This window comes from Peromyscus californicus, unplaced genomic scaffold, assembly GCF_007827085.1.
Source record: "Peromyscus californicus insignis strain IS unplaced genomic scaffold, ASM782708v3 Scaffold_4__1_contigs__length_199733344, whole genome shotgun sequence".
In the NCBI taxonomy this organism is placed as follows: domain Eukaryota; kingdom Metazoa; phylum Chordata; class Mammalia; order Rodentia; family Cricetidae; genus Peromyscus; species Peromyscus californicus.
The window spans coordinates 163927297-163954052 of NW_026294562.1; the positions used below are offsets into that span (position 1 = coordinate 163927297).

General features: G+C 47.0%; 2 protein-coding genes across 10 annotated transcripts in view; one reads left to right on the forward strand and one right to left on the reverse strand.

Moving 5' to 3' along the window:
- Positions 1 to 384: 384 nt before the first annotated feature.
- Zswim9 (zinc finger SWIM-type containing 9) lies at positions 385 to 22401 on the reverse strand. 5 transcript variants are annotated; one of them, XM_052714372.1, is made up of 4 exons: positions 22283 to 22401; positions 20775 to 21068; positions 13008 to 13320; positions 385 to 5157 (listed from the first exon to the last, which is right to left on the reverse strand). In XM_052714372.1, exons 1-4 carry the CDS (start codon positions 22288 to 22290, stop codon positions 3181 to 3183), a joined length of 2592 nt encoding a protein of 863 aa, XP_052570332.1. In that variant the 5' UTR covers positions 22291 to 22401; the 3' UTR covers positions 385 to 3180. The 5 variants fall into 5 exon arrangements, with proteins under 5 accessions (XP_052570332.1, XP_052570333.1, XP_052570336.1 ...); XM_052714373.1 differs by lacking the exon at positions 22283 to 22401 and adding an exon at positions 22102 to 22215; XM_052714376.1 differs by lacking the exon at positions 22283 to 22401 and adding an exon at positions 22106 to 22201.
- Positions 22402 to 22482: 81 nt separating this feature from the next.
- Positions 22483 to 26756, forward strand: part of Lig1 (DNA ligase 1) — a 38067-nt gene continuing 33793 nt past the window's right edge. For 2 of the 5 annotated variants that reach the window (XR_008213242.1, XM_052714368.1), the window contains exons 1-3: positions 22938 to 23117; positions 24155 to 24228; positions 25757 to 25846. Coding sequence is in view for 4 of the 5 variants with exons in the window: in XM_052714368.1 (XP_052570328.1) it covers positions 23013 to 23117; positions 24155 to 24228; positions 25757 to 25846 (269 nt within the window). In the remaining variant the exon portion in view is untranslated. Of the gene's footprint in view, positions 22592 to 22756; positions 22909 to 22937; positions 23118 to 24154; positions 24229 to 25756; positions 25847 to 26756 lie in introns of those variants that run through there. The other 3 variants (XM_052714370.1, XM_052714371.1, XM_052714369.1) reach the window with 3 other exon arrangements.

The following is a 26756-nucleotide window of genomic DNA, read 5'->3' on the forward strand; positions in this document are numbered from 1 at the left end:
TTCTTCTTCTCTCTCTCTCTCTCTCTCTCTCTCTCTCTCTCTCTCTCTCTCTTTCTCTCTCTCTCTCTCTCTCTTTCTTTTCTGAGACAAGGTTTCTCTGGGTAGCTCTGGCTGTCTTGGAACTCGATCTGTAGACTCAGAGCTGCCTGCCTCTGCCTCCCAAGTAGTGGGATTAAAGGCGTGCGCCACCATGCCAGGCTTAGTCACCTTTCTTAAACAGCTTAGGCCCACTGGCCTAAAGATGACACCACCTACAGTGAGCTGGGCCCTTCTACATCAGTTAGCAACTAAGAAAAATGATTCACAGACATGTCCACAAGGCAACCTGATGGAGGCGATCTTAGTTTGCTTTCTGTGGCTGTAACAAAACACCATGACCAAAAGCAAATTGGGAAGGAAAGGGTTTATTTGGTTTACACATCCCAGGTTACATACAGTCCATTGAGGTAGGCCAAGACAGGAACTCAAAGCAGGAACCTGGAGACAGGAACTGAAGCAGAAGCCATGGAGGAACGCTGCTGCTTACTGGTTTGCTCCCCCATGGCTTGCTTGCTCAGCTTGTTTCCTTATACCACCCAGGACCATCTACCGAGGGGTGGCACCACCTACAGAAGACTGGGCCTTTGTCTATCAATTAACAATCAAGATACAGTGAGATTTGTCAAGTTGGCAAAAACTATGAGGTTAACTAATTTTGACTTTTCTTTCTGCCTTGCCTAAGGGCAAAATCTTATTATACATACTGTCCTTAGGCCAAAAATATACTTCATTCTTTCAAGGTGAAGTTCCTTATGAGAAAAACCATACCCATTTCACTAAATCGCTTCTATACTCTATTTCTGTTTTCAAAATTTAATTTCTCTCTGCCTCGTGTATGTGTGTGTGTGTGTGTGTGTGTGTGTGTGTGTGTGTGTGTGTGTGTGTGTCTGTGTGTCCATGAAGGCCAGAAGAGGGCATTAGATCTCCTGGAGCTAGAGTTGTAGATGGTTGTGAGCCACCCCATGTCGTAATGGGGACTGTACTTAGGTCCTCTGCAAGAGCAGCTAGTACTGCTAACCACCAAGGAACCCCCCCCCCCATTTCAAATGTGCTCCCATAGCAATACTGTTTTGTGGATTGTGGGAAGCCAGGGTATAGACAATCCTCTTGGGTGATACAAGACACATCAGCAATAAATGCATATTGTTGTATACCTAGGATTTGTTTTGGTTGTTAGCACAGCACCAGTGTAGCCATAGACAACTGACACTTATGACTTATGGATGAGAACACAAAGGTCTTCTGGGATCTAAATATGAGCATCTGATACTAGGACTTCAAACATGTATCTTTCTTGGCCATGAAAGGGCCGTGTGTGTGTGTGTGTGTGTGTGTGTGTGTGTGTGTGTGTGTGTGTGTGTATGTGTTCCATCACACAAATGGCAGGACAAAAGAGGAGAAACCTGGCACTGTAACCCCCACATTCGGGTACAGTTAGAACCTTTGATGTCTTGTCTGAACCATTGAGTTGTCTTACCTTAAAATTCTTTTATTGCTACTCTAAGTGTGGCTTGTGATCCATCAATAACAGAATCATCTTTCTCAAAGTTCTTGACCCTCCTTGACCTGCCAAATCTAACTCTGTGCCTCAACAAGCTTCCCTTTTCATGTTTACATGGAAGTCTGAGCAAAATCCACCTTCAGTTGCATTTTGTAGCCTACTATTGACTTAGGTCCCTTGTATGAGTTGTGCACACAGAACCCCAAAGTCAAGCCACTCTTCATCATTAACATCCTTCACTTCAGAAGCACCACACTAGAACAAGCCCTAGGACCCGGATCTAGAGTCCAGCAAGAATCTAGATATTTCTGATTTATTCTCTCTGTCTCTGTCTTTCTGTGTTTGTGAATGTATGCATGTGGAGAAGAACAACTTTTGGGAACCAGTTCTCTCCTTCCACTGTGGGTTCTGGGGATTGAATTCATATCATCAGGTTTGCAAGGCAACCTTTTTAAATTTTTATTTATTTCTTTTTTATTTTAACCTGCTGAGTCATCTCTTTGGCAATAAGATGTTCTTCATCTCCCAGTTCTCCGCTCCTCCTCAGGATGGGCTTCATATCCACACTGGTGGTGAGCAGGCCTAGAATAATTTCACGTTGGAACATTTTAAGAGTAAGATAATCTTTCCTAGAAGTTCTGTCTCCACTTGAGAAGACTCCATTAGTCAAAAACCCATTCTCAAACTAATCACTGAGAGGCTTTGGCATGCTCAAATGTCTGGAAATTGCTATGGTTGTGAAGTGGTTCAGAAGAGGGAGGATGAGTCATCAGCTGTCCTAGCAACCGATTAATTGTGAACCCTCCATTCATCCTAGAAGAAATTCAGTGACAGAAAGAACAAAGGGATGCTGGGCCATTTCATTTTTCCTCTGGATCTGTGTTCCCCACTCTCCCAGAAGCCATGAACTCAGCCTGGAGACCAAAATAATGCTGTTTATTCCAATCTCAAAGCACAGTCGTTCCATTAGTTTCCTTCCCTCCGAGGCAGTCTTTAGGTTGTCCCAGTAGACCTCCAGAGCCATCTCCCCTGAGAAATGGCCAAGTGCCCAGGTCATCCGTCTTTTCTCTTCCTGTGCTTTGCCACGCCCTTTTAAAATTCTGTCTCCTCCCCTTTCCCCCCTCTCTTCTTCGGTGCTTCACTTCCCCAGTCCTATCTCTTGCCCGCCCTCCTCCTATCTTTTCTTCCCTTCTCCAGTCTTACTCACTCTCCCTAGCTTCTCCTATTCCAATCTTATAGTCCCCAGGGCTCTCAGGCCTACTTCTGTCAGTGTCCCCATACCTTGGCTTCTTTTTGTGACCTCCACTGAGCCTCCCCCTGGCCCAGCTCTGTCCCTTTCTCGTCTTCTTTCTTGGCTGATACTGTTTACACCTTTCCTCATGCATTTCTTCTCCAGAGCAATGTCCTTTCAATGTGCCCTGGCCGTTGCACTTCCCACAGGTGTGGCTCCAGGATCTCAGAGACCATAGCCAGCATCCCCTAGGATGTAGAGGAAATTGGCCAAGGAGAGGTCCTTAGATGACTCAGGAGGTGATTACAGGGGCTGGGGTGGCCCCTTGGGCATGAACCCTGTTATCTTTGGGATCAAAGAATATGTTTCTGCCCTCCATATGGAGGGTAGCAGGAAGGGGTGCACAGGGTCAGGGTTCCTGGGATCTCCCCCAGCAATCTCTGAGCAGGTCCATGTGGAACAAGGCTGCCCCTGTGAGGAGACGTGCAGCAAAGAGGTGTCTGCAGGGCAGGCGTCTGGCAGCATGAATGGAGCAGCTGCAGTGTGTCAGGGCTCCATCCAGGAAGAAGTCTGAGGTGCCATCCTTAAGGGCAAAGCCAGCTCCGTTCCAGTGGAAACCTCGGGTCCCGTGCTGCCTGGCGAAGGCCAGCTCCTCGGCCACTAGGTCTGCCAGCTCAGGCCCACAGGCTGCTCGGAACTTGGCTAGTGGCTCGCAGTCCACCCCCTCCTCTCTGCAGGGGCGGCAAAGCCTCTTTGGTTCCCCTGGGCCTTCTTCGCCTGCCCCTTGCACCATCTCCCCTGCGGCAAGGGACTCCACTCTTGCCACTGCCCATTCTGAATTGCCCTCCAACACAGTCCGCACAGGGGTGGTGCATGGTACACCATTACCCAGCCCTGGAAGCCTCCCCTCTGGATCCCCAAATTCCATTTGCTGTGCTCCATTCTTGGAAACCACAGTCCGGGCCCCCCCTTCGTCTCCATTTGCTATGCCTGTAGCTCTTGCATCCTCCAAATGAACAACAACGATGTCTTCCAGGCCTCGTCTCCTTTTGACTTGAAACCTCCCACCTCTCTCCTCTGTAATCTCCAACTCTTTCTGGCCCTCACCGTCCCACTCGGAACCCTTCTGATCTCCATTCTCAGGGACCAACTCTAAGGGCTTCTCCACATGGACCTCCCTCCACTTCCTAATGTCTAGTCCCGTTTCCATGTCAAACTGAGGCCCTTTCCAATTTCGAGGTTTCGTTGGACGTGCCATCTCCTCTTGCAATTTGACGTCCCTCCAGGGACTTCCTTCAAGACTTTTGGTCTTCTCAGACTCAACCTGGGTGCCTCTCTGGTCTGTGGGCCCCAGCACCCTAACCCTTCCATCCTCCACCTGGGTTCCCCTCCAGTCTCTGACCTCTGGCCCTCTCAAGTGCTCTTTTTCTAGCTGGGCTCCTCTCCCTTCAGGTCCCCTCACCTTCTGATTCTCCAACCAGACTCCTTGACCATCTCTCAGCTGTAATCCCTTCCCCTTCTCACTTTCTCGCTCAGGCCCTCCCCAGTTGCTGGTCTCAGAACTCCTCACCTTCTCTTTCTCCATCTGTGCCCTATTTCTGGACTCACTCTCCAGCAACACTCTGTCACCATGAGCACCCTCGGAGGCTGCTTCTCCAGTCGCATCAGCCCACTGCATGGCCACTAGGTCGCGAAGACACTGAGCCACACTGTGTGAGGGGCTGAGGCGGCGCAGAAGTCGCCTTCGATGGCCACGCACTAGAGCACAGGCATCCAGGTCACGGGTTGCTTCGTAGGCGCGGAAACGTACCCACATGTCGTGGCGGGGTGCCCAGTTATGCTCAAAGTATCTGATGAAGGCAGTTGGAGCCTGGGAACGTAGCTCAGCCAGTGCCTCACTGTAAGCTGTATAGGATTTTGAATCTGCTAGACGGCAGAGGAGTGGCCACAGGTCTGGATCCTCCTGGTTGGCACCGCCCAACTCCTGTGCCTTACTGAAGAGCGTCTCCAGACCCTGAGCTCGACAGATCTGCACGCGTGCACACGGCAACAGCTGGCGAACTGCGCGCAGCTGTCCCGCCACCTCGGGTCCAGCTGTGAGGCAGCGCACACGGCCCTTGACGTCTGGAGCACTTTGCAGCAGGGAGACTAACATGAACCTCAGCAGGCTGGGTGTACCGGGGCGCGCCACACAACAGGCAGTCTGGCGCGCACGTCCCGCGCTGTCCACGCACAGCACTGCCATCAGGTCCAGCGCGCCCTGCAGCCCGGGCAGCCGATCCACCAACAGGATACGTGGGAAGCGCCGCAGCAATGCCCTGGTGCGTGATGTCAGGAGGAACACCGTCTCCACCATCGCTTGGTCCTCTACGAACACCAGCTTCACCTGTGGGCACGGGCAGGGAGGCAAGGAAAGAGGTCAGGGCACATGGGTGTGTGTGTGTGTGTGTGTGTGTGTGTGTTCTCGAGCGCTCCTGTGTTTGTGTCTGCGCACGCTCGTCCTGCTCAATTCCCAGGGCACATGCTTCCTTTGCAGAAATGCAAATCCATTTGTTCATGCATTTGCATAGAATCTTTTGATTGGCCAGAGGCAGTGTAATCAAATCAAAATCTGGCGCTCTTGTAAACTAATAGCTCTCCTGCGTTTGCAACCATGACACCCTGGTCTGATCTGACAATACTGGGATATTTGTATGTGATTAGCTCCTAGTTGCTGCTGCTGGAAGGCGGATGTTACTCCTTCTTGCACCCAGGAGCGGTCTTTGCAAGGGCCTTTGCACTACCACCGGCAACAGGAGCTGCAAGAGACAAGCAGCCTGCTGGAGCTGAGATAAGCCTCCCTGCTTAGATAAGCCTCCCAGGGGGTCCCCATGGCTTTGGTTTGAGGGCCACTGGTAAGCAGGCAGATAAAATGGTGTTGATTTGAGCCTCTCAGCCTACCTCATGGCTTGATTTTACCCCCCCCCCCCCCCCCCCCCCCCCCAGTATCCTCTTTAACCTCAGTCCCTGCGGATTTCCTCTTCTAGGAACTGTCTATTCTTCCCAGCCCTGAATGTGGGAGGAGCAGTTAGAAACAAAGCTTTCTAAACCAGATTGCTGAACTTGAGATCCTGCAACCCCTTCTTTCTGGCCGAGTGGCTTCTGGCAGCTTACCTCACCTCCATCTCATCTCTAAAAATGGCAATAGAAAGTTCTGTGACTAGAGGGATGAAATGCATTCATGTATCTTCTCCATTGCCTGGTGCAAGCAACATCATTACTAAGAAGTAGAATAGACTCTCTAAGAGTCCAAGTTCATAATGACCACATTGAGTATCTGTTTGCAGACACCCCCAAGACAGGGTTTCATGTAGCCTAGGTTGGTCTCAAATTATGTAGCTAAGGATGCCCTTGAAATTCTGATCCTTTGATCTAACCTTCTAAGATGTGGGATTACAGGCACTTGGTTTATATTAGGTGCTGGGGATGGAACCCAGGGAACCAACCAAGCAAGCACTTTACCAACTGAGCTACATCATCAGCCCCAGATCTCTTTAGGTACTGGGACAGTCCTGGGGCTCCTTTGGCCAGTTTCTGTAAGAAATAACCCACAGCTGTGGAAACAGAATTTGAATCCAATTTAATGAGAGACCCCTCCACAGCCACTCTGCCATAATCCAACCTAATCTTGCAAGACTATTTAAAAAACATTGAATCATGTTCAGCCTTCCTAAAATCTACTAAATAACTTGTGGACACAAGGAGCAGATGGTTCAATGGGCAGAGTGAGCATGTGGACCTGATTCAAATCCACAGCACCACATAAAAAACTGGGCACAGCTTTAACTGTAACCCTAGCCCCGGGAAGCAAACACAGGCAGATCTGAGAGTTTGGAAACTGCCAGCCTAGCTGAAAACAGCAATTTTTCACTTCAGCATGACATCCTGTCTCAAAGCAATAAGACAGAGATAGAGGAAGACAGATGATGCTTTGATTTGGCTTCTGCATGGGCATGTACACTCTTATGTGCAGGTACATGCAACACACATACACACATATGCCTAGCTACACACGTATATACACAGAGAGTCAAAGATAGACAGAGATCTAATAAATAACAGGTTTGGCAGAATTCAAAGAGAAGAAAGACATTACTTTCCCAACCCCCAAATCACACGCTTAGCACCCCAAAGGGTACTAAAATTCAATATATATATATATATATATATATATATATATATATATATATATATATATGTTTATGTTTTTTTTCTTAGACAGGGCTTCTCTGTGTAGCCCTAGCTGTCCTGGAACTTGCTCTGTAGACCAGGTTGGCCTCAAACTCAGAGATCCTCCTGCCTCTGCCTTCCAGGTGCTAGGATTAAAGGTGTGTACCACCATGCCTGGTGAGATCAATACATTTTAAGAAAAAATGTATAGTAAGCTTATCATTGACACAATTACAGTTCTACAACAATATTTTCAGACATTATTTAATTTTGAAAATTATTTTCTGTGTATTTTTTTTTCTGCATGTCTGGCTGTCAATCATGTGTATGTCTGGTGCCCTTGGAGGCCAGAAGAGGGTGTTGGATCCCCTGGGAACTGTAGGAACTATAGTTATAGTTGTAAGCCTCCAGGTGGGTGCTGGAAATTGAACTGGGTCCTCTGGAAGAGCAGTCAGTACTCTTAACCACTGACCCATCCATCCCTCCAGCCTTCATCATTTTACACTGTCATTTGAATTTACTTAAAATATGTTCAACCCACATCTGCTGTATTCAGTAGGGCAGATACATGGAGCTGTTTACATTTTAATTTAAGCTGTGTCATTTTGTTGTAATAAACTGTTAACTGTGAGTATAAGATACTTTCTGGGTTCTGTGACTGCCAGTGAATCCCTGAACCCCAGAGTGGCCACAAAGGTCTCCAACAGCACCAGGGGAGTGATTTGCCCAAGTCTTGCAAGTGGTGGGTCTAGGAGATAGGTTTAGGCCTTTAGAAGTGGCTGGGTGTATGTGCGTGTGGGAGAGGCTGGGTGACACTTAATGGATATGCTGACATTTGACGAAGGTGGGGCTCTATATTGTAAACAGGTTTAGTTTTCTTCCAAACATTTTATGGAGCAAACATGATATGCAAAGTACTGCTCTAGGCATGGAAGGGTGTAAATAAGGTGCAACATTGAGTGTGTATGTGGGACAGGCAGCAAACCAAAGAGAAATACATCTTAAGTTGATGATTCTGGGTGAATGAAGTGCTTAGGAACATTAGTCATGCATGAAGCAACTTCTCTACTAGGCATTCCTCCAAATCATTTAATAACCCCACAAAACATGCACTGTAATTACTTACCCCCCTCTTTCAGAGGAGGGTACTGAAACAGAGAGGCCAGTTGCTTGCCTGCGTCATCCAGACAGTAATTGTTAGAGTAAGGATTTGAGTCCATGTGGCTTGGGCATAAGGCCAGACTCACAGGATCTGGCTTTGTGCACACAAGTGCATCCGCAGAGATGGAAAAGCTAAAGGAGCATTGTTTCAGGTGTGTGTGCAGGTGTGGATAGAGGCTAGAAATGCTAATAGAGAGACCACAGCACTTACCACTCTCACTCATGACTCCCTATATGCAAGTACACCCTTCCCATTTCATATAATCACATGATACTACTTTCCAGTTTGTCCTGAAGGGAAAAAATTAGGGAGTGACAACAACTGCTAAATAGTTAAAATATAAAGGCCTCTTACTTTCTGGATTCTCTCCTTTCCTGTCCCTATGTCACTGTTGTGGAACACTGTCATTTAGGTCATCTAGGCATGGCATGACAGTTGCTCTCATGAGATTTTAGCAGCTGTGCATACACACACACACATACACACACACACACACACACACACACACACACACACACACACACACACACACACCTTTGTCTGAGATCTGCACAAGATTGGGCCTAATAAAGTTCCAGCAAAATGGTGGGGAATGTCAAGCAGACTAGCCCTTCCATAAAGATGTATAGGCTGTTACTGGTTGCTACGAGACAGACATTTTTCTTCAGTAGTGTAGCTCCTTGTAAACTTCCCATGCTTCTCTAACCCTAAATAAACTCACCAGTTTTACAAGGTAGATTTAGGTGGAACTGCTTCTTGGGTATGTTGTTGGTGTCCTATCTGGGGTGAATGGACATTTGGTCACCTCCTGAGGAAACGTTCACACATTCTCTGACACATACACATAATCCTTACCCGACAACCCTATAAAATAATGTCTATCATCATCATCATCATCATCATCATCATCATCATCATCTCCATTTACAGATGAACAAACTGGAGCTTCATGAACCTAAGTTACCTGTTCATAATGCATTCACTATCCCACAGCTAGTAAACAGCATAGTCATAATGTATGAGAAGCTTCCAGAACATATCAACAGCAATAAATCATGTTGCCAGCTTTGACTATATCCCCTCAAAATGAACTGATGTGATATAAACATCGTCAAAACTTGGGGAAGGTCTTGATGACACAGCCCTTGTCTCCGTCCTTTGCATAATATACTGGTTATTTTTCTTGTCACTGTGACCAAATACCTGCTAAGAAACAACTAAGTTGAGGAAGAGTTTATTTTGGCTTACAGTTTGCGGGGCTGCAGTCCTTCATGGCAGGAGTGGGGGTATGGAGGAGTGTGAAGTGGCTGGTCACCTGTGACTACAGCCAGGAAGCAGAGCTCAAACAGGAAGTTGGGCCAAGCTATAAAGACTTGTCCTTCAGTGTTCCACTTCCTTCAGCAATGCTCCATTTAGTTAAGGCTTTACAACATTCCAAAACTGTGTCACAGACCAGAGACCAGACTATGTGTTCAAGCACATGAGCCTATTTTCACACTCAAACCACGACAAGTGACTGCACTTTTCTCTATCCTGGGCACTTAGGATTGGTATTTCACATGCTTTGCAGGTGAGCAGCATCATGACTTGCTTTGGTCAATGAAATACAGAGAAAAGGAACAGGCGCTGAGCTTTCTAAAGCAATCTCTGCTATGCCTTTCAATACTAGCAGTGTCCTGCAATGGTGTTTGTATTAAAAGCTTGTGCTCCTTGGAGCCTTATGGGAGGTCTTTAGTTCACTGGGGTACATCTGAAGGACTGTGTCCCATCTGTCATCGCAGCTTCTCTGCTTCCTGCCTTGCCAGGGCCTGGAGCAGCTTGCTCTGCCACGTGCTCCGCACAAGATGTACCACCATGCCAGAGGCCCAAAGCAATGAGGCTCCTAATCTTTGACCCGAATCTCTAGAACTGTGAACTAAATGAACCGCTTTACTTTGTAAGTTCATGGCCTCGGGCAGTTCAGTATAGTGATGTAAAGCCAATGCACCCTTACTTAGAAAACTGCTGCAGAGTGAAAGGAATATATGAACGCTGCTTATCTAGTCTTGGGATGATAATAAAGAACTCCTTTTCAGAATATTAATATGCTTTATAATATAGAACTATCTCAAAGGAACTTATAAATGAAAGAAACCGAGTGAAACCATGCAAGGTGATGGACTGAGCACCCCACTTTCTCCTCAACCTGTAAAGATAAAAGATGACAGGTGCAAAACTTACCTTTGAAGCTGGAAAGCAGGCGAGGAAATGGATTGTCATCCCACCCACAAAAACTATGAACCCTAAGTGGGCAGATGGGAAGTACTAGAAACCAACATTAGAGTACCCCATCAGGACCAGGCAACACAGGACATTCCCATAAGACCAGGTGAGGGCTGCTGGAAACCCTGTGTTTCTTCTCTCCCTCTAGGCTGTCTTCCAAGTGACTGGAGGTTTATTCTGTAAATAGGGTAAATGGGAAAGGTTGCTGGCCTTGGGGACAGCAGGCCCACCTGAGGATGAAGGAGGGAGATTCCAAGCTCCATGCAGGGTTGCCATGCATCATGCTGACTGCCAGCTCCAGTCTCTTCCCCACATGGCTGCTAGACTCTGGCAGCCTGGCCTTCACCTCCAATCAGGAGGTGGGAAGACTTTTCTCAGGGGACCTGACCAAGCCCCAGAGAAAGAAGGAAAGATGTTGGCATTTGGCATTCTTCAGCATGCAAGGCAAGACAAACCATCTGTGTGCTAGGCATGGTAGTGTACTACTGTACTCCCAGCAGGAGTTCAAGGCCATCCTTAGTACATAGCCAGTTCCAGGCCAGCCTGGGCTACCATGAGCCCTTGCCTCAAACAAACAACCAGAAAAAAAAGATGCAAATGATGTATAGAATAGATGGCATTGTTGAGTGGGGTGTGTGTGTGTGTGTGTGTGTGTGTGTGTGTGTGTGTGTGCGCGCGCGCGCGCGCGCGCATGTGTGTGCTCATGCACAGGGAGGGTGTGGACAGCGTTAGGTTAACAGAGTTTTAATCAGCCATAAAAAAAAGAAGAATATTAGGTCATTTGTCAATTATAGGGACATGGACGGGCCTGGAGATCATATTAAGCAAGTCAGACTGAAACAGAAAAATACTGCATTTTTCTCTCAGATGGACAATCAGAAAATATACATAATAAAAATCAGGGAGGGTTATTAGGAAAGAAGATGGGGTATGTAACAGGAGGAAGAGAGAGACTAATGTGGGGTTAGTGACTAAAGTCCAAGTCCATAGTACACTCGAATGGATATCTCATGAACTCATAGTTTTATACACTGGATAAGTGCTAATATATATATATATATTAAAAATACAGAAATGTAAACTTACCTGCACATGTACAGCTCTATATTACCTGATGGAAAAGCCACACTAGTGATGAGGTCTGTTTAAATTCAATTACTTAAAAACTCCAGTTCTGGGCTGAGGAAATGACAGAGTTGGTAAAGTGCCTGCCACTCAAGTACAAGAACCTAATTTCAGATGCCTAGAACCCACATAAAAAACAGTGGGGGGTGGAGGGCAGAGACAGGTAGACAGCTCTCTGAAGCTCATTGGCCAGGTAGCCACTCTATTCAAACTGAACTGCAGGTTCAATGAGGGTCTCCATCTCAAAAAACAGAGGTGGCTCAGCAGGTCAAAGTTCTCACAACTAAGCCTGAGCACCAGAGTTTGATCCCCAGGACATACATGGTAGAAGGAAAGGACCAATTCCTGCAAGTTGTCCTGTGATATCTGCATGCAAGCTAAGGCATGTGTACACTTGCATATCCCCTCCACAAAGAAAATAAATATAATACATTTAAAAAAATTTGGAAAGTAATCAAGGTCAACCTCAGGCACATGTGTGCACTCCCACCCCAGCAACAACAATAAAAAATAAAACTAACCAACCAACCAACCAACCAACCAACCAGCCAACCAAAAACCCAGCTCCTCAATCATATTAGAATTGTTTCAACTGATCAAGAGCATATGAGGGCAATGGCTACTATACTGGATAGCAGAGATAAAGTTACTCTGAGTATAGAAAGTTGAGGCAGGAGATGCAGCCCAGAGGTAGAATGATTGTCAAGAATCCCCCAGTGAGGGTTTGGGGCGTGGCTCAGTGGCAGAGCATCTGACTATAATTTCCCAGTGAGAGGCTGGAGGTATTGTTCAGTGGTAGAGCGCTTGCCCAACATGTAATAGGCCTTGAGTTCTATCCTCAGGAGTGCAAAAACAAACAATAGATAGTTAACAGCACCTTACAATCTTTCTGCACATCCCCAGCTTCTGCTTTACAAGTTTTCACTCTACTGCATTATATAATACAGCTTCCTGAATGATGAGTTCAGGGGCATATCCTTGGGCACACGCATTAAAGAGTGGACTTATTTATGCACTTTGTTTGCATAGTCCACACTGAAAAAAATATAGATTGCACCTTCCCTCACTTAGATCTTCCTAATACTCAACTGACATTCTATCTGGGTGTTTTTGTTTCTGTCATTAGAACTTCTGCAAGGCAGCCAACAGTCATACATGCATACATGCTTTTTTAAGTTTCAATCAATTAAAATAAGCTCAGACCTTATGGTACTGGTTGCTTTTCAAGTGCTCATCAGTCATGCGTGTCTAGGGCTCCCAAACAATGCGACACAGAATCAGAGAGTCTGCACAGGACAGAAAGTTGCTGCTGGGCAGCCTGCACTAAAGGATGTTTTGTGACTGCACCTTAAGCACCCTAGCAGGTGCTTTCTGAATAAAGGGATGAATGAATGACATGTGGTGAGAGAATGAATGAACGATCAACGAAGTAGGTCAGTGATTCTCCTTGCCCAATGCTGCCTCCTGTGAGACCCTACCTTGGCCTCCGGATCTGTGCGGAAGAGCCCCTCAAGCACTTGCAGGGCATCCAGGACCCCATGGTCTGGGCCCTTGCAGTGGGACAGCAGGCGGCGCACGTCAGCAGGGGCCACAAACTGCTTGGAGATCTGGTTGGTGATGCGGACTGGCAGGCAGGCATTAGCCAGCAAGTGGCCCGGGCGGAAGTGGTAGGCAAACTCGCGTGGGCAGGCCGGGTGCGAGTGGGTCAGCTGGCATTCCGACACCACGAGACGATCCCGCAAAGGGCTCAGCTTGACAGTGATGAAGGCTGGGCAGCTGGGCTGGGGAGGCCTGCAGAGGGAACCACCAGCGCCTCCGTCATAACCCTCTGCACAGTCTCAGTTCTGTTTTTTCTTTCCCTCCCTCCCTCCCACCTTTCCCCTCCTCTCTCATTAAGTTTCAAGGATAGAGAAGAGTGGAGAGCCTTAAGAATACACTGGCTGGGTGAATTTGTGTAAGTCTCTGTGTTTCATTTTCTCTGCATGGTAATAGGGAAGTGATAAGACTTTCCACATAGGATCCTTGTGTCGGTGAAAAAGAATTGGCATGCTTAAAACCCCCAAAATACTGAACCAGCAACTATAACATAGTAAGCACTACATATTGGTAGAAAGGCTTACACCTACACACCCAGCTCTGTGACCGACCACATACCCTGTTATATTACCAGAAATTTTTAGCAATAAAATACTTCAGGGGCTGGTGAGATGGCTCAGTGGGTAAAGATACTTTCCAACAGGGCTGATGACCTGAATTGAATCCTCAGAACCCACATGGTTGAAGGAGAGAACACTCTCGTGCAAACTGTTCTCTGACTGCTACACACACACACACACACACACACACACACACACAAGCACACATACAATAAGTAAACAAATGTAGTAAGATCATATAAAAACACTTCAGATTGTCTTGTATCTGCTTCTGGTTTCACAATACCAAGTCCATATGAGGCCTTAAGATCATATAAAAACACTTCAGATTGTCTTGTATCTGCTTCTGGTTTCACAATACCAAGTCCATATGAGGCCTTAATGAATTCTCCCTTTCCTCTGTTCTCAGAGGCAATCACTACCTACAATTACATATTTTACCTTGCTATGTTTTCAAAATCACAAGCAATGGATGGTATGGTCTACTCTTGCTAGAGGTAGGAATGTCACCCAAGTCCAGGAATTCCAGACTAGACTGGGCAGCACAGCCAGACCCCTTCTTAAATAAATCAACAAATGAAAAAAGGAAATGCCAACAATAGAGAGGCCGACAACAGTACCCATCATGCAGTACCTGTCACTGATGTGTCAGACACTTTGAAGAACCCACGAAATACCTACCTATGGAGCCCTGTATCTTATGATACCAACTAACATGACTGCCTGCATGTAGGCAGCAAAAGACACTGATTGGCATGTACACAATAGGACTATGTATACTAGCCAGAACCCGAAACCCAGGTAAATAGCCACGGGTCAAGAAAACAGGCTTTGATATACTCTTAAAAAATAAAAAAGTAACACCAAACAACACTAAAAACCAACTAACAATTACCATTTCCAATGTGGATGTACCTCAACAAAGCCAGGAACAGAAGAGCAACCCATTGTAGGATTCCCATCTACACGAAATTCAATGGCAGACTAAGTTCACCTCTACTGCCAGGCTAGATAGTAGTGGCCTTTTTAGAGACCTGGTTCACTTCTAGGATGTTTAGACATCATGTTGAACATGCATCGTGTATATATTTCTATATGTGTGTTGCACTCTTGAAAGAAACCTTTTGTTCTGTAGCAGTACAGTGGAAAAATTGATACCACCCCCCATGAGTGTCCACATCTGAGTCATCAGAACTACATATGTCACCTAACGTTCAAGGGACTTTTAAGATGTGATTAAATAAGTATCTTGAGATGGGACAATTCTGGACTGTAGTAGTGGCGAGGGGCATGATCTCTTCATTAGGATCTTTATGAGGGAAAGAAAGTAAAAGATTCAGAGAAAGGACCAAAGCACTTGTGTGGGCTCCAGATGCTGGAAGGGTAGAGGATACTTGTCCCCGAACCTCCAGGAAGGAAGTTCAGGAGGATCAGGAATTCAAGGTCACCCTCAGCTACACAGGAAGCTCAAAGCTAGCCTGGTTTACATGTGACCCTGTAAAAAAAAAAAAAGTTTAAGCCACTATATTTATGGTAGTTGGTTATAAAATAGGAGACAAGGAGACAAAGTCAATGGACACCTTCTGTGCTTCCTTTGAAGACTATTATAGATTTTCCTGGGCTTTTCACATTTTGACTAATGCTCCACTTCATGACCCTGACAACTATTAAGAGATTTCCCAGTCATTCAAACAGACACTCTCTTAGATACCTCTCTGTATGAGTGGTTTTCAAACTGCAGAGCAAATCTCTTTGCATGAAATCAATTTTGGAAGTTATAATCAGTATCTTATTATAGAATGAATGAGAATAGGAAATACAAATCAGTATCTGGGTTTGATACCAGTATCTTAAAAAAATTATTTTCATAATAACAGTACTGAAATTGACATCTTCCTGAAAGAGGGTGGTTCAGCAGTATTTCTCTATGGAGTATTGATTACTACCCCCCCCCCCCCCCCCCCCCCCCGCAGGAGGTTTTACCTATAGAATAGTGGTTGGCTAACATTTTCTGCCAAGAGTCAGATAGTAGATATATTCCAAACAGATATATGCAAATATATACAAACCAAGAGTATGGTTGTGTTTCAATAAAACTTTATAAAAATGAGTTTCAGGTTGGAAGGAGCCCAAAAGCTTTGGAGCTTTATGACCCTTGTAACATACTATGTAGTAAGGAAGTCATGGTTCCTTGGTAGTCTAGTAAAAGATGTCAGTAGTGAATTCCCCCAAAATGGCCTTCCAGTGTCTCCAAATCGCTCCTGAGACAGGTGTTTGTCCTAAGGATCAACACATAATGAAAAATTTCTTTGAGACATCTCTTTTTTCTTATATGCACACCAAGGAACCTGGCAGATTAAAAAGAAAAAAAATCTAAATAATTATGAGACTTTCCCCCTTATTTAAAAATAATAAAATATAAAGTTAGAAAAGCAATCTATTTCGGTGTTTGAGACAGTTATGCTGTGCAACTCACAATCTTCCTACCTCAGTGCTGGGACCAGAAAATTCTTAAGTATATAAATTATAATAAATAAAAAAAACCCCAAACATATAGGCCCCATACTGGTATCAGGTGGAAGCAACATGCAACCACATTTGATCTACCAAAAAGTAGTACATTCCCAAGATCCACCTTGTCTATTTTCTAAGGAGAGTTCATTGTCATTTGTTGGAGTCTGGTCTGGTCCCTTTGAGCCTGAGGGGTTTCTGTTCCTAGATCAGGTCTTCATTTAGGGAATGCCACCTCTTCTGTGAAGCCATCCATCTTGCCAGAAAACACATGTCCTCTGTAGGGTCCTGGCTTCTCACATGACCAAGTATGGATGCCTGTATGTGCCATTCTTCCTTGCATATAGTGGTGGGTAATGCCAGTGCCTCTAAATGCAAATGTGTATAGGAATTACCTATTTTACCCATCACCTAGAGTAGCATCTGTCCACCAAAGAAGCTCAACAAATATATACAGTGGTTCCCTCATACCTCCTGGTTTTACCTACAGATCTCTCAGTCTTAAATCAAAGTCACTTGGAAAAAGAAAAAGAAAATCAAACCATCTATACTGCATATGCACACACTTTCCTTATGTTTCCCTAGTAGCATAACAGTTTTAAGCACGTACATGCAGTAGGTATTACAAGCCAAGTATAGGTACTTATATTTCACAGGAAGATATGCATGGGTTATATGCAGGTGCTACACAATTTGAGCACCTGTCGACTCTGTTTGGAATCAATTCACAGACACCAAAGACAACTGTACACTGAGTGAATCACCAAATGCCACCTAAACACCGGGCAACACATTCAGCCACCCTTCTCATCTCATCAAAACCAACTATCACTATGCCCTGCCTGTTATGTTTTCGAAACATCTCTGGACCATCCATGTTTTTTTCCATCTCTACAGCCACCAACCTAACATTCTTTCCTCCTTCATAAATCATCCCTTGCCCTTTACATCCACTCAACTCTTACTCCTTCAGACCATACCACCAGCATCAGCTCCTTCCGGAAGTCCTTTCTGATGAATCCCAGGCTAGGGAAGATACCAACACATACTAGATTGTGTGAAGGATGGCTGTGTGCATCCTATGCTCCCCACTACATCTCAAGACATATACACTGCACATGAGGTGCGCAGAACAATTTTCTTGACTGGGCTAATGGGCTGATCCCTAGAACCAAGAGACCCATCGGGGTCCTGGAACATTTCACTCCTATACTGACAATCTATGATTGAAATACAGATGGGTGGGGCAAGATAGGATAAAAATTAGAAGCATGAGCCTTGTAACCAAGACTGTGGGATCTAAGTCCTGGCTTTCCCACAGCAGCTGGGCTACTGTGTGTATGGGTCCTTTAACTATTTGTGCCTCGGTTTTCTCATCTGGAAACTGGGGCTGAAATACTGTCAATTCCTCCAGGCTTGATGAGAGGAGTTAAGTGATGCACAGGGGTCAGAGGAAGAGGGGTGAGCAAACATTTAACAAATTGTAGTCATTATTCTCAAAACATTTTTTTTTTCAACCAAAACCCCGTCTTGTTTATTCTGAAATTAAAAAACAAAGTGTCAAGGTAGGTGTGGAGCTCGAGGATAACTTGTGGGAGTCATTCCTTTCCTTCTACTATCTGGATCCCTGGGACCAAGCTTAGGTGGTCAGGCTTGGTGGCAAGCACCTTTACTCACTGAGCCATCTCACTGGCCTGACATAATTGTTCTTCATCTTGCAGGTTTTAAAGACTCTGTGTTTTTGAAGGTTGGGATATGTTGGGATGGGTTGAGGAATACTGTCCTACAGAGAAAAGTGTTAGGGGAAACGACCCTGGTGCTGGAGGTATTTGGAGGCAACTCAAGGCCATTGAATCTCTGGAAAGTGTGATTCTCAAATACTCCCTAGTATATACAGCCTCCTCCTTGGCCTCTCAACCCTGTCCTCCAGACCACGGCCCACATGATGAGATTTCACTAAATCAGCACTGACTTTGCTCACAGCCTTTCGGAACTCCTCAGTATCCCAAGGATGAAGCCCCATTCCCTGGACTCAGCCCATCCAGGTCCCGACTTTGACACCATCCCTGTTACAGACAAAGCATGGCCTGTCCCTGGACTGTGGCACTAGAGAGGGCCTGCTTTGAGCATCTGCGTAGGTTCAAGAGCTCAGAAATGATGAGCACAAGTCAGTGTCCCTGAACTAGCCCCACCAACCCTCACCCCCACCACAGAGCTCTCCACCCAGGAACCAATCTTTTTCTCCACTAGGTCAACAGGCTCAAATTCAGGGCCATGCTCTCTCTCCACAGCCATGTACCCCCTGCCCAATGGCTCTTCCTGGCATTTGTAGAACACCTGGACAGTAACTACAGATAGTAAACACCATGTGTTAAAAAACAATACATGCACAAGTGTATAAATAAAACTCTCTGAGGACCTGTTTACTGATCATCTCTTCTAGAAAACCTCCTAGAACCTCTCCTAAGATTTCAAGTACAAGATGGCTCAGTGGGTAAAGGCGCTTGCTGTCAAGCCAAGCCTAAGGGATCCTTGGTACCTACATGGAGTTACGAGAGAACTGACTCCCCCGAGTTCTTCTCTGACCTCTATACCTAGACTGTGGCATGCTTCCTCTTCCCCACAAAATAAATATATGTAAAAAAAAATATTTTAAGTAGAGTGGACCACTTTCCCTTTCCTTTTATCTAACTCTCATCTCACCCTCAATTGGATGCTCACTACTATACGTGGCTATTTGAAATCTGTTTTTGGGTTGTGCTTTCTCCGCCCTCCTTTCTGTTCCTTTCGTCTTTGTCGCCTTCAATAGATTCCGACTAGTTCATGAGGTAAGAAGATAATCAACTCTGGTCTCAAAACACCCAGTAAAGAGCAGACACACAGAAGAGGTCCTCAGTAAATGGTTGTTAAATGTTGAATATGGTCCTGCCAGCAAAGGCAGAGGCTGGATTAGGCCTGTCCCTTTTGCAAGTGCTCACTCTCTAGACAGTTGTGCGAGGACATGTGCTTGATGCTGCTCTGGTATTAGACCTCTGAATCTCCACTTCTAGAATAAAGAACAAACTAGAACACACCCCCACAACAAATGTTGAAATACCTTGGGTAAGAATAGCTGCGGAGTGCTTACTCCATGTGCCCTTCCGAACAATTAACAAGTTTTATTCAAAACCTACGACACAGATACTTCTGTGCTCCTTATTTTCCAAATGAGCAAACAGAGGCCCAGGAAGGTGAAGTTATTTCCTCCATGACTATAATCACAGGTAGACACCAGTCCCAAGTCTGTGCCCCAACTTTGGTAACAGCTATCAATTAATTAGGTAATTAATTGGTACCAGGCATCAGGTAAATGCCTTCTTATTCATGATCATGGATCTTTACAATGGTCCTCAGTACAGGTATACATGTGATAGCCCCACTTTAGAGATGTGAAAACTAAGGTTTAGAGCTGTGAAACTCATTACCTAACGGTACCCCATTCTAGTTAGTAAGCAGCAGAGCTGGAGTCCAGCAGCCCAAAGGCACAGCCTGTATTCTTAAGGTCTTAAACACACACACACAGACACACACACAGAGCTACAGTCCGGCAGCCAGCCCAAAGGCACTGCCTGTATTCTTAAACACTCTGCTCTTACCCATCCACGGCTTCAAACTAACAGTCTCAAATGAATACATGCTCTCTCTCTCGCTTTCTCTCTCTCTCTCTCTCTCTCTCTCTCTCTCTCTCTCTCTCTCTCTCTCTCACACACACACACACACACACACACACACACACACACACACACACACACCAGATAGGCAGGATAAAGCAGTGGCAGCTCTGATTGAGGCAATAAAGAGAAGTAGAACAGGTGACAAACAGAAACTCTAATGGCCTATCTCAGCAGCTGACCATTTCCTATCCAGAAGCATGGTTTTGTCTTGTCCTACATCCAAGGAAGACTGGAGACACATCAGTAAGAAAATCCCCAGTCCCGAGAGGTTCTCCTGGACCATCAACCAACCCTTTGGTGGCACTACACATTTGCCAGGAACTACCCGCATGCTTATTCTTTTAATATCAATCTTCCTGGCCAGTCAGAAAGTTCCAGATGGTCGATTTTAGTCTGAAGTACCCCCAGCTCCCAGCACAGGACATGGCTCTACATTGAATAAAGATATTTGCCTGTCTTGTGGCTTTCCTTGCAGTTCAGTCTCCCAGGTTGCTCTTCATAGCCGTGCAAAACCTAGAGAGTGCAAACCCTGGCCCTCTTATTTCCCTGGCTGGTTCTGGTATTTGGGGAACCGATTCTCCCATTTCATTTTAACTTGTTTCATTGTGTCTTTCACCCTCTTTGATGGCCTCTACTAAACCCTGTATATCAAGCCTGGGTTGTTTTGTAGTATGTTTGTCCCCTGGCTTAGTCTTTCTCTTTGTCTCAGTAAGTGTCCTTCCTTGAATCTGTCCTGCTTGGCCTCTCTGTTCTTGGCAATCAGTGGGCTTCTCTCCCTGATATTGGATCTGTGGGTAGGAAGCTCTCTGTCTGGCTCACCCCTTGTTCCCCTCCCCCTGCAGGGTCACAGCTCAGGCTCACGCACCACGCTGTGGACTGGTTGGGTACGCGCACATCCTTGCACACCAGCAGCACGTAGCTGTACTTGAGCACGTGGATGAGCCTGTAGAGTGGGGGCGCATTGGCCCAGGGGCTGCGTGCCACATGTGTGGAGCTCTTCACCGAGAAGACCACCAGCCGCTGCTGGCACCACTTGTCGAAGAAGCGGCTGAACTCAGCCCAAGAGAAGAAAGTTCGATCCAACAATTCCTGTTCCTCCTTCTGCACTGCTGTGCCTGGTGGGGGTTCTGTCAGCTCCATCCCGGGGCCCTGTGTGGAACTGGGGAGAAGAACTGGACATCAGACCCATCCCCACCTGGGTTACCCCATTATTCCCTATTCACAGACTGTCTTATCGGCTGCTGATGCCTCACGTATGTCTCTGGGCAGATCAAAGTGGTTTTATTGTTTGTTTTCCAGAGAGTAGTTTCCATCCCAATTTTGTGGTCCACCTGTTGCTTCCCTAGGTTCAGTTGGCACTTAATTTCAATTCTAGTCCCAGTTGCCTTAGATGTGACCTCTAGGTACAAGTGGAATCAGTTCTTCTAAATATCTGCCTTCAGCCCAGCTGTGGACATCTTTGTAGATGTATTTATTCCTAGTTTCTGGTTAAGATTTTTCCTTTTTCCAGATGGGTCTCCTACCCCTGGTGATAACTTCTAGTGGCCCCATTGACCTGGAACTTCTTTTCCCCATGAATCTACATTGACTGTAACTCATATCGACCCTCATAGCTAGGCATGAATTTCAAATCTAGGCATATTCTTCACACACCTTGGCTTTCTTCCCTAGATGTATCAGATATGCAGCTGTTACCCCTCACATATGACCACCTTGGATTGCTACATTGATCTGTGGCTTATGCTTTCCAGAGATGCTCTTATCTTCAGATGTCCTTCCCATGTCCTGTCATGGGTCCTTAGCCTACAGGGGTGTGGTCCACTTGTGGCCAACTGAACTCAGAAGTGTCACTCACGAGCAGTCATCTGTGGTCCATACTCCTCCTAAGACTTAACTCTCCTCCTGGGCCAAGTTGCAGCTCCCTCTTTCCAGCAATAGCTACTATTCTCAATGTGAGTCTTCGTTCTGGACTTGGCCCCCTTGTCCTCAGATGGACTTCTTCACCCCTGATGCTCCCCCCACGTCCAGCTGAGCCTTCCCTCCCTCGTGCAGCCCCTTCTAGCTGGTTCCCACCTCCCCGGACCCTCGCAGCCCGTCTCACCACCGCCCCTCCCGGCCTAACCACCCTACACAGCGGTGCTTCTCCACTCCCCAGGCTGTGCACCCTTCCCGCCCCCTCCCCCTCAACTCACCTACCCAACCCGGAGCAGCGTCCACCTCCCACAATGCCCCGCGCCCAAGCCCAGCCCGGCCCTTGCTCCCGGGATGCCTCGCGCGGCCTCCCGCCTTTCTTCCCGCAGTGCCTGGCAAGGTGGATTTTCACCAACCCTTTTCCTTTCCCCGCCTGTCACCCTTACGACCTCGCAGCCTCACCGGCTCATCCACGGGGAGGACAGGCTCCGGGCCGCTTCCCAGCATGCTGTGCGGGACAGCGCCCCTCCCCTCCCCGCTCCGTCCCATTTCCAGGCTGCCTCACGCTCCGGAGACTACAACTCCCAGCAGCCTTGGGGCGATAATGGCGGCGCGCGCGCGGGGCGCCCGGGCCCCGCCTTCGGCCATCTCCACCCACCCCCCAACCCCGCCCGCCAGTCTGCGCGCGAAATCCGTGTGGCGCGAATTTAGGGCTTTCGGGCGCGCGTCGCCGGGCAAGCAAGTGCGGCGTCCGGCGAGGTGACTCGAGAGGCAAGTGGGGCCGTGGGAGCGTGGCTGGGGCTAGGGCTGGGGGCGGCGAGCGTCCCGAGCGCTTGTCGCCGCCGGTGAGCTTCGCCGGTTCCGGGTGTGAGCCGCAGAACGAGCGTGGGGACGTCGCGGCGGCCGAGGGCGTGGGAAGAGGGCAAGAGGGAGTCGGGGTGGCGGGGGAGCCGCGGGCTGACTGGTGGACGAGGGCCGCAGCAGGTTGGAAGTGCGGCGTCTGCAGAGGACAGGAGGAGGCCTTGAAGGGGGCGGGGCCCGGGAGAAAGGCCGGCAGTGGGCGTGGCCACTGGAATTGGAAGCATCAGGTGAGCAGGGGCAGCCTGGGGCCGGAGGGAAGGTTTAAGTGTGCAGTGTTAACCCTGGACGCCAGCTTTCTATCAATATAAGATGCTAGGTGTAATGGGGCCGGATGGACTCTTGTAGTGAGAGCAGGGTGACGTCAGTAGCCAGAAAGCGTTCCTCTCTGAAGACGAGAGAAACTTGGCGTGATCAGTGTCAAGAGCCAAGGAAAAAGGTGAGGTAGGCTGCCAGAAAGGGACACAGGCCTGGGCATGGATGAGACAGGACTGCAGGTCTGGAGGCGAGGCCTGGAAACACTTAGGGGTGGGTCAGGGCTTGTTGCTTAAGTGCGTGCGGAGTTGAGGGGGCAGAGAAACTTGGATGGCAAGAATAGAAGGAAGTTGTCAAGGTGAAGAGGGACATTTGGAAAGGGAATCTGGCAGACAGCCAAGAGGGCTTGCCTAGCGGCATCAGACCCTGCCTGAATTCTGTCCTCAGTACCATAAGGTGTGTGTGGGGGGGGGCGGGGGACGAGAAAGAATAAAGAAACTTACCTCTCAAAGCATAAAAACCTGAAAAAAAAATCTGTGCTGTGAATTTTTTGTATTAGATGGAAAGCAGGCACCGTATGGGGAAGGAGACTTCCCTTTTTCTGATCTGCAAGTTTTATGACTTAATAGTAAATTTTAATTAAAGTTTCTTACTGGTTTATAAAATTAGGTATTTCTCCTGAAGAGGAAATGCATATTTCTGATTGTATACACAGTATGTGTGTGTGTGTGTGTGTGTGTGTGTGTGTGTGTGTGTGTACACGTATGTGTGTACCAGGAATTATGTATAGAATCTATTTGGTAATGCACATGAGTGTGTGGGAGGGAATCCAGGCCCACGTGTGCAAATACCACTATCTGCTTCATTGTCTTCAGACAGGGTCTCGCTAGGTTCTGGCTAGTCTGTCAGGCTGGCCAGTGAGCTTCTGGGATTGGACTTTTTCCACTTGTCTGTACCCCACAGTGCTGGTTTACAGCCATGTACAGCCATGCCGAACTTTTTTTTTAAACACGGGTGCTGGGGATTCAAGTTCACGTTCTCTTGCTTTCACAGAAAGCACTCTTACCCACTAAGCCATCTCTGCAGTCCCTGATTGCATCTGCTCTTTTATTTCCTTAAGGGGGGTGGTTGTGTGTCGTCTCCCTCCCCCCCCCCCCCCCCCCCCAGGTCTTAGTCTTTGCACAGCCAATATCCTTAGAGGTCTTTGAATTTGTTTTTCAGGTACAACTAATGAGAAAGAAAGAGCAAGAGAGGAAAGGGGAGAATTCTGCTGCCACCATGCAGAGAAGTATTATGTAAGGCCTCTGCCATGCTCCAGGCACTTTGTGTTGTGACTCTTCCTGGGATAATGCGAACTAACACTCATTTACCCCAGATAGGGCACCAATGACAAGCCACCCAAATTTAGCTTCGTGAACCAGTGGGTTTATTGGTGTTAATTGGTGACACAAAGGCAGCCCCTCACTCCAAAGCCTACCCCAGCATGGGTGATGACTCCTGAAAGCTGCATCCCTGGAGCTCCATGCTCAGTCAGCAGGCTGCTCCACTGAAGAGTCCCTCTCAATCCAAAGCAGTGTTGACTACTAATATAAACCTTGGGGAGGGGCTCGTGAGTCTTGTAACTTTCTGAGCCTCCCCAGTGTCTTGAGCTTCCTGATTCTTGAGCTTCCTCCTCCCTGTAAGAGGTTGTGTCTACATAATACGCCTTCCAAACTCTGAGCTTTCTGCTTCAAATCTGCATTTTCTGAGAAGACCTTGAGTGAGACTTCAAGTTCCTAGCATTGAGTAGTCTGAAAAATGAGAAGTGGGACATGGGAGGAAGTAGTGAATCAATTAATTCATTAGTTAATTTTTAGCTGCAGGGTATTGGTCCCTAATGCAGAGGTTCTCAGTTAGCCGTTTTGCACCCTGGGAACATGTGGCAATGTCTGCAGACATGTTTGGTTCTGGTGATTTAGGGGTCTGGGATTTGGTTTTGATATCTAGTGGACAGAAGTTAGGCTTGCACTAAACCTCCCTCGGTGCACAGGACAGCCTGAGTGCCAGTTCAGAAACCCTCTACTAATGCAAGGTGGCTTTAGGAACATGAGAGAGGAAGGTACATGGTTTCCATAGTTACAGTGTGCAACTTCAGGCTTGAAGTTAGATCCAGCAACCAAATATTGTCATGGTCTATCTTTCTGTGGTCATCTCAGTTACCTTTGATGTTGTACCTTCAGGCTGGCTCTCCCAAGATCAGCAATCTCAGGGAAGAGATTACCTCTCTCCTTTCTGACCCAGCAATATCTAGAGCCAAATTCTGACTTGCAGTGCACTGCACTAGTTGGTGAGGCCTGGGTCATGTGTCCATGTGCCATAGTGTAGGTCACTCCTATTCTGTATTGAGAGAAGACCATAGAGAGAGGGGTGTTCCGAGAAAGGAGGGAATGGATACTAGCAGGCTCAGACCTGGGCTTTAACTGTAGAAACCCAGGAGGCACAAATCCCTGCTTACTCACAGGGTGGGAAACCTGGATATGGTCTGTCCTGGGATGGCAGCTCTTTATTCAGATGCTTTCTGTTCTCTTATTTTCTTGCCCTTTTTTTTTTTTTTAATTTTTTCAGTGTCCAGAATAGAATAAAACCTAGGGTCTTTGCCCATTCTAGGGAAGCCCTCTACCACTAAGTTACATCCCTGGTGTGTGTGTCCCCTCCCCTCCCCCAAGGCTATACAAAAGTAGAACAATCTGCATGGCTGGGGATGGTGTCTGGAGCTTCAGGTGTGGCCCAGGTGGGTGGAGCTTCGGTGCTATTAATGTCTCTCATCCCCTTGTGCTCCTCCAGGTCATTTTTCCAACCCACAAAAGAGGGTAAAGCAAAGAAACCCGAGAAGGAGACGGCCAACAGCACCAGAGAGAAGGAGCCCCCTCCAAAGTGTGTAAGGGGGCCAGGGCAGGGCATATGCCTTTGGCAGTCAAGATGCTTGGCTTTGCAGGTGTTAAAAACCTACTTCAGATGTGTCGGCCACAAAATGATATTTTTATTTATTTATTTTTTTTGGTTTTTCGAGACAGGGTTTCTCTGTGTAGCTTTGCGCCTTTCCTGGAACTCACTTGGTAGTCCAGGCTGGCCTCGAACTCACAGAGATCCGCCTGGCTCTGCCTCCCGAGTGCTGGGATTAAAGGCGTGCGCCACCACCGCCCGGCCAAAATGATATTTTTAATTTAGATGTTTGACAGCCAGCTTCAGGTACTACCGAACCTGGGACTTCAGAGTTCTTGTCAGGGCTCTGTTCCCACATGCTTTGCATTCACTCTAGACCAGACCCTGTCCATGGGGTACAGATGCTGGCCACATTTTGATTCATACAGTCTCAGGAAAGATACTCTGTGGCCTTGCTTGGGTACCATGGTCACCCTTGGGCCAGAGCATGGATGTGAACACATTTAGTTCATAATCCCCAAATTGAGATGTTGAGCAGGAGGCCTCACTTCCTTTGTCCTAGCTTCCTCATGAGTAAAAAGGTGCCTAATATCCAACAGGCCTTCTGCGTGGGGTCAGTGAGTAAACAGATGTGCCATTTCTACCACACTGCATACTGGAGAAAAGGCACTCTGCACATGTAGGAGTCAAGCTATGATGTCGAGGTTGGTCACTGTGACATATGCATTGCTGTGTGCAAGTGCGTATGCCGGTTTGTTTTCTGTGATTGACTTAGGTATATTATATGTTATTATCTGTTAGCTTGCTTCTTAGCTTAGAGGACGTTTTTTCGTTCAGGAACACAGGGGCTCAGTTCTTTTTACCTTCTGTGTTGTATCCTCTTCTATGGATATTTATATGC